Source organism: Mytilus trossulus, chromosome 14 (genome assembly GCF_036588685.1).
Source record: "Mytilus trossulus isolate FHL-02 chromosome 14, PNRI_Mtr1.1.1.hap1, whole genome shotgun sequence".
Lineage (NCBI taxonomy): Eukaryota > Metazoa > Mollusca > Bivalvia > Mytilida > Mytilidae > Mytilus > Mytilus trossulus.
This window is the reverse complement of record NC_086386.1, coordinates 33,075,214-33,082,544: the sequence shown is the minus strand read 5'-3', so window position 1 is coordinate 33,082,544 and position 7,331 is coordinate 33,075,214. Positions and strand designations below refer to the sequence as shown.

The following is a 7,331-nucleotide window of genomic DNA, read 5'->3' as shown; positions in this document are numbered from 1 at the left end:
CAGAACAATGTACCACAGAAGGTCAAATCAAGTCTCTAGCATTTAATGTTAATACATATACTTTAGATAAAGCATACTTCATATAAGTTCGTGCATTAACAACAACGGTGAGCTTTACTGTCCCTCTGGTATCTTTTGTCCCTCTTTTGAAGTATACAAGAACGAGAAATTAATCTCTCATAGACAATGGTATACTAGTAATTTTTCGCGGGATTGATTTTGGGACACGTTTATTCATTAAAAGAGACAACAGCTAAGACATATATCAGAGATCATTCCAAGGCGACAAATGGGTCTTCAACACAGCGTGAAAATCCTGCAACAACGATAAAGGGTTAGAATTTTTGAAGACGTCATTTTCCTGTCTAAAAATCAATTTACCCCGCATACGATTAAATCTTGGAAATAACTGAATGCCTGTAACCTAATCGAATCTTAAAATATACGAATCAAACATGCAATATGATGAACAAATACCCGCTACATTCAAGAGCTTGCAGCTTCGACTACGACTTGGTAAAACGTCATCATTGTTTGATAAGAAATTTGCTGAACCAGATGTATGTCAAAGGACGTCTCGTCCAAGTTCTAAAAAAAGTTAATCAGAAGGTACCGAGACCTTGTTGATAAATATTCCGTATCAACTTAACAAATGATAAATACATAATGGTCTTGGTGTAAAGATTCTGCGTAATGACGTTGTTTATCACCTCAATAACGTGTTATATATGTTCTTTTTTTTTTGTCTCTGTTCTATCATTGATTTTACTTTTACTGTTTGGTCTGTTTTCGGTGATGCAATGTATCCGTTTGACGTGGCCTGGTACTGTACTAATACATCCTGTCAATGAGGTTAATAAATGTCACTCTTGTTGTGCTTTATACGTGTGACTATTTGTTTCATATGACGTGACTCTGTATTCATAAACATCCCACCATTATGTTATGTTCTATTATAATGCCATTATGTTATTGTTCTATAATAATTTTGAAACTACTGTGAAAGACGAAATTTTTTTATTTCCGTTCTTGTGTGACTTTTGTGTATTTTGTTTCTTAACTAATGCTCTTCTGACATGTAGTTTTAATTTCAAATTCTTAAATTTTGTCATTTAAAAAAGTACTGTTTCAAACAGCTCATAAAAGACAACCCGTGCAAAATGTTGGTTTATTCATAGAATTTTTATTGATATCCAGGCTTTGCATAAACAAACCAGAGATCAGAAAATGACAATTTACAACGTCGTAACTAAATCTGAGAGTTCAATTTACAACGTCGTAACAAATTCTGAGAGTTCAATTTCCTCCTCTCTGCGTAAATCTGTATTTTCAGGTTTGGCAATATCCTCAGTGTTATTCATTGAGTTTTCTTCTTTGAATCTCAAAGTACCTTCAATATGAGTATGGCCTCCTTTACATGCAAACATCAAAGCTGTCCATTTTTTTCTACTTTTGAGGTTAATGTTTGCATTTTGTTCACAGAGAAATTCTACGATATCAGAATATCCATGCCTACTTGCAAACATTAGAGCTGTTTGTCCGCATTTATCAATAACATCCAGTTTAGCTCCTTTCTGTACAAGGGAACAAACCATTTCGAAATTTCCACTATTGCATGCCACCATTAATGGGGTTACATGTTTATTGTCTGCTATATTAACGTCTATATCACGATTCTTTAAAATTGTGTCGACAATGGAGGAGAAGTTTCCCATTATTGCCGCTATCAGTGGAGAACATTTCCTGTATGAAGTATTCGAGTTAACACTAGCACCGCAATCTATAAGTAGTCTAACAATTTCAGCGTGGCCTTTGACACAAGCACACACCAGAGGCGTATAGCAATGTTTTTGAACAGAAATAAATGCTGTATTAATAACACAGGCTGTTTTAGCGGACCTTGATAAAGAAGGTTTGTCAGTACAATAAGCCAGATCTAAATTATACATTAAATTACCCTCTATGTCCATCAGGATATCACTTACGGCTGCAATTAGATCAGGATAATTGGAAGAGAAAATTCTATCTAATACTTTCCTTCTAGTATGCTTATTTTTAAATGCATCTTTTATCATTTGCGCTTTACAAGTAAGAAACCGAATCAGTTTTTGTCTGTACTCTAGACATTTCATTTGTGGACTTCGGAGTACATCTTCTGAATAGACTTCTAAAATATCCCTGATAATCCGATTAAAAAACTCCTTTTCATTCTCAGGACAGATCACTATTGGTGTTTCCTCTGTTCCCGGTAATGATTCTAGACAAGTACGTTGACTTAATAATGAACTACAAGCATATTTGATAATCACATTTTGGAAATTTTGTTTTAATCCACAATGATAGCACATATAGTCAAATAGTTTGGCATGAATCGGTCGATAAATAACCATCTCGTTTCCAGCCTTGTTGCAATAGTGTTCAATTTTTAAAAATGTACCTACTAATGAATTCATTTGCATTAATATATCGGTTTTAGAAGTTCCACTAAAAATACCACACTCTTCACAAAGATTCTGCAAATATACCTCCATATGAACTAAATTATAATCACTGTCTTCTTTTAAAGGAAAACGCAGTTCCCCGTTGCAAATAACAATTAATACAATTGTAAAATATTTCAGTTTTTGAGGTTCTTCTTTAATGTTGTCAAATTCAGACATATAAATATCTAGCGGGTTTTCAAAAAAGTCAACAATATCTTTTTCTATATGATTTTCATACAAAGAACACATTAAAGGAAAGAAATCGCATTTGTTAATGACATTTTCAATAGCAGGTATCAAATGAGCATCAAGATATTTTTCAGATATTGACCGTTTTTGATCTTGAGTTATCAAATTATCCGAAAATTCGATTGAACATTCCTTGAGAAACCCTATTCGCTGAAACTGTTCTTCCTTAAAAACCTGCAAGCGACACGAAGTTATAACTTTTACGTTCTTTTCTCTTATTATACGTTTTAGGAAGGGCTCATACTTTTTCCAAAGGTTAATTTCATTTTGTATGGCCGAATATCTGCCACACACATCATCAAACACAAAAACTTGGTTTTCATTTTTCTTAAACTTGTTTATTATATCTTCAGGACTGTGGCAAGGAAGGATTTCATACTGATTTTGTTCCCGCAAAAGTAGCGCCACATGATGTATTGTTGCTGATTTACCAATTCCGGAAATTCCGTAAACAGTCGTTACATTATTTTCTTGTAAGGTAAGAAGTAATTTTGCACAAAGGTCTGTAGGTACAAATTGTTTATTGACCTTTTCCCATTCCTCAATTTGAACTAGCATCGAATCTGCCAAAATATAAAAGCAACAAAAAACTGTTAAATGCGATCGCCCATGTATAATGCTTTAGAGACGAATCGGTTATATATTTAGGTGAGAGCAAACACCTTGATCAAAATTAGTTTGGCTCGTACCTTTAAAAAATACAAAGTTTCAACGATCTTGAACGACACACTTTATCGGAAAATTCTATTGAATACATGTATATGGTAGTTTAAAAAAAACTTATTTTGATCGTTTTGAAGCTTCCTATTTCTTATCAACAGATAACGTGATTATAACGTTCAACTGTTTTACGGGGTATATCCCCGTCACATATTATCGTGTGGCTTTACCTGAAGGAAACTAATATAGATTGTACGGATTGTTTATGCATATACACATAAGCTCTTAAAAGTGCAGACGTTTCAAGTTGTCTGTTGCCGATACATTCTAAATAGAACTGAGGATAGAACTGTATTATATGTAAAGCTCCGATAGCATCAATTTGTGATTTGCAAATGAAGTAAACAAGTATTGGTGTGAATTCATTGGAATGAAACTGATGAAAACAGCGTCAACTTATATATTAAAACTGTCATGCGTCGTTTGCGCTTGAGCGTACATTTTCATAGCATCAACTGTGAATTGATGACGTTATCCAATGAAAATGAACGTTACAAACGATATTCCAATATATTCAGATTTGAATGTAGTGTTGTTTCTTCTTGAAATTTAAAGCTTTGAAGTTCTTTGAAGCATATTTTATTTACAGATGCGGTTAAATATCTTTAATTTGTAGCTTTGGTCGTCATGTTGGTCAGCAGGCCGTGTCGACAGACACATTCTAAACAAGTTTCTCAAGTAAAATCAGTGAACAACAAAGTTATATTTAATTTGAATTCATGATTCAGGGAAGATTCGTTTTATAAATATTTTATGATTAAACGTTTTATAAATCTTATGACAATAATGTTGGAATAGAGACCGACGGAAATAAGAAAAGTAGTGCATGACACAATGAAGCATGTCGGAACTCTATTGCATCGGGAAATTTTGACAAGCTTTTAAGTGGACACTTTAGTAGGAAATATAATAGAATGTTAACGGAACATAATGCTAAAGTAAGACGAATATAAAAAATGAAATGAAAAGATTCAGGTTCAAAACCAGTTGAAGATTTAGGCGAGATTTGTAGAATTAAAATATCTACACTTCATTGATAAAGAACTTGTAGAGAATCGAACCACATCTTCCGTTTTTTTACATTGAAGTTAAATTATGAATTTACATGATACATGATAGATTTAGGAACAGTTGTATCATCATAACTATAAAAGATAGAGGGAGGCAATTTTTTGTATAATAGTTTACAAAATAGCATTGTCAAACTTCACATCTAAACAGTAAACTTGAGGTACAATCACACTAAATGGTGTATTAAAGGTCAATGTGGATATATGGCTAATGATAAACAAGAATACATTTTACCGTTTAACGTTGTGAAATAAGGATCAAAAAGAGGGACGAAAGATATCAGACGGACAGTCAAACTCATAGATCGAAAATAAGCTGACAACGTCAGGCTTAAATTGAAAGAAGACAAACAGACAAACAATAGAACACATGACACAACATAGAAAACTAAAGAATAAGCAAAACGAACCCCACCAAAAACTAGGGGTGATATCAGGTGCTCCGGAAGGGTAAGGTCAAGAATATGACAACCATTCGTTTCATGTGTTTGAGCTTTTGATTTTGTTATTTGATTTATTACTTTCAGTTTTGAATTTTCCTTGGAGCTCAGCATTTTTTGTGATTTTACTTTTTGTCTCATTTTGGAAATAATTGTACTTATATGTAAAATGTATAAGTTTAAGTATGAAAATAACAACTCGACATTAGAAACTGCAATTAGACATAGACCGGTATTTGTGAATTATGTCATTTTGTTTTTGAAGATTTGCCTCCGATCGATTTGTTTAGTCATGCCCTTTCACCTGATTTGTACATTCTATATTTATTTTCGTACAAGATGTTTATCCGTTAGGGTTGGGAAATTATAAATATATATGTTAAACTCAACACAATTTGATATGTTCCGTCCAAAGTTCCTGTTTAGAAGTGATTTTCAATTGGATTATCAATCACAATTGTTTATGTTCGACTCAATAGTCTTACTGTGACTTAACTGATAGTGTTGCTCTCCACCTATTGCAATTTATCAAAAATTCTGACCAAATTGCAATTTGTTTGATAAAACCAAACAACTGGTAAGAAGTTTTAACATACCGCTGTAGACAACCACAGTCAAGTCATGAAAAGGCAAGTAAAATAAAGCATGCTAACAATCCTTTTCGATAGGCAAACTATTTGAAAGCTTAGTTTGGACATTTTTTTGGAAAGATTTGCAATAGTTCGAGAGCAACACTAACAGTCAAGTCACTGTATTTCTTTTGATTGTGTCATATTTTGTTTACTATGGGATTAGTATAGCTTACATTGCTGTATGTTATTTTACTCACTGGCGATGGTCGTGCGAGGTCTTGTCTAATATCAATTGTTTTTAATTATTATGAAATAGACCGTACTTACCACTTATATGAACGTTGTCAATGTACTGTCGTAATTGATCAACCTCATCCGTCAAACATTTGATCGTTTTCAAAAAAGAGTCCTTTATATCATCATTTAATTCATCGGTTTCAAGATTATCGAATTTGTTAGTTAAATCACCATTACGTTTGCCAAGATATATTTCCATTCTTTTGGCAACATCTTTAAATGCAGAAAACCACTGGGTCAATTCTTCGTCTGTTACTTTAAAGTTCCCTTCACGTGGATGAGCAATGACATTCCTATATCGTCGTATTCGTTCAATATCATCACCAACAGTTGTTTCAGAACTTTCTGGATCTGTTTCATGTCCCCATCCCTTTGTAGGATAAGGAATTATGTTTAAACTTCGCAGTGCTTTATATATTAAAGATACGTCAAAATCTGAATAACCATCTGTAGAAGCCTTTAAAATGATGTCCCTTTCGTTTTTTGTTAAACGACTCCAAAGCTTCCTATCATTTTTCAAATGATCAGCTATCATATGGCAAGGTTCCTTAATATGCAGCAGTTCTTGTAAAATCTCTTGCATCAAATATTGTGCAGCATAAGTTAATTTATTTCTGTTTCTTTGATACCTACGTTTTTTTGAACGACCGAATGTTGCCATCTTCTTAAAATGTAAAATATTTCAACCTAAAAAAAGTGAAAAAATCTATATTAGTCAACAAGTAATTTTAGACGTAAGATACAATCAATAGGCAAAAGCTGTTAAATTGTCTAATGAAAAACATTCATTTACAAAATAAATGCATACTTAAAAGGATTGGACAACATTGTAAAGTAAAGTTCATGTTGAGGAAAATGATGATTATAGTGGAAGATATTAGCAAGCAAAATCGAGGGAATTGTGCAAATGATGTCAGATTTTCGGACTTCTTGTGTTTTGAATGGGGGCGAAAACTCCCATTTATTGTCTACGCACCCTTTCCACCCAAATTAATGATTTATGACATGTCGCAACTAACTATTTAGTACAAATCATTAGTCGATGTGTTAAATAGTGTATGAAAATAAGGCAAAATCAAAAATTAAGAATATGACCTTGACTTTTGACCTTGACCTTATTTTCAGTTTTTTAACCAAGGATCTCAAATTAAAAGACCCAAGGTCTCTATCACCGTTAATTTGTCGTTTTCGTTACGGATGCAAAGCCTTAGAGATCACAAGAAAAACAGTGTTCGGGAAGATAACTCTTATAATGGAAAGTATTCGGTTAAGCAGGGTTAGTTTCAGAAGCGTATAAACTGTTTCATATCATATTCTAAATATATAAGCAAAATCTTGCGAAACAAAAAAAAACAGAGCAGGAAAAAAATTAGGCGAAAGAAAAAAAAACAACCAGAAGAAAACCACCACGGAAAAGTGGAAAGACCTTAAAACACTACAATATTATGTATGTTTGTAGATTTGCCTATATATCTGGGTTTAAATTCCTCATTCCTCAGA

The 7,331-nt window shown here is 32.9% G+C and overlaps 1 protein-coding gene across 1 annotated transcript; it reads right to left on the bottom strand.

The window, feature by feature from the left end:
* Positions 1-1,268: 1,268 nt before the first annotated feature.
* Positions 1,269-6,492, bottom strand: LOC134697681 (uncharacterized). Its single transcript, XM_063559963.1, has 2 exons — positions 5,862-6,492; positions 1,269-3,295 (listed from the first exon to the last, which is right to left on the bottom strand). Exons 1-2 carry the CDS (start codon positions 6,490-6,492, stop codon positions 1,269-1,271), a joined length of 2,658 nt encoding a protein of 885 aa, XP_063416033.1.
* Positions 6,493-7,331: the final 839 nt, after the last annotated feature.

Excerpts from the sequence above, each read along its gene's own strand:
- LOC134697681 (XM_063559963.1), bottom strand. The coding sequence starts at position 6,492 with ATGGCAACATTCGGTCGTTCAAAAAAACGTAGGTATCAAAGAAACAGA. Across the intron at positions 3,296-5,861 it reads TGACAACGTTCATATAAGTG|ATTCGATGCTAGTTCAAATT; the intron begins GTAAGTACGGTC and ends ATATTTTGGCAG.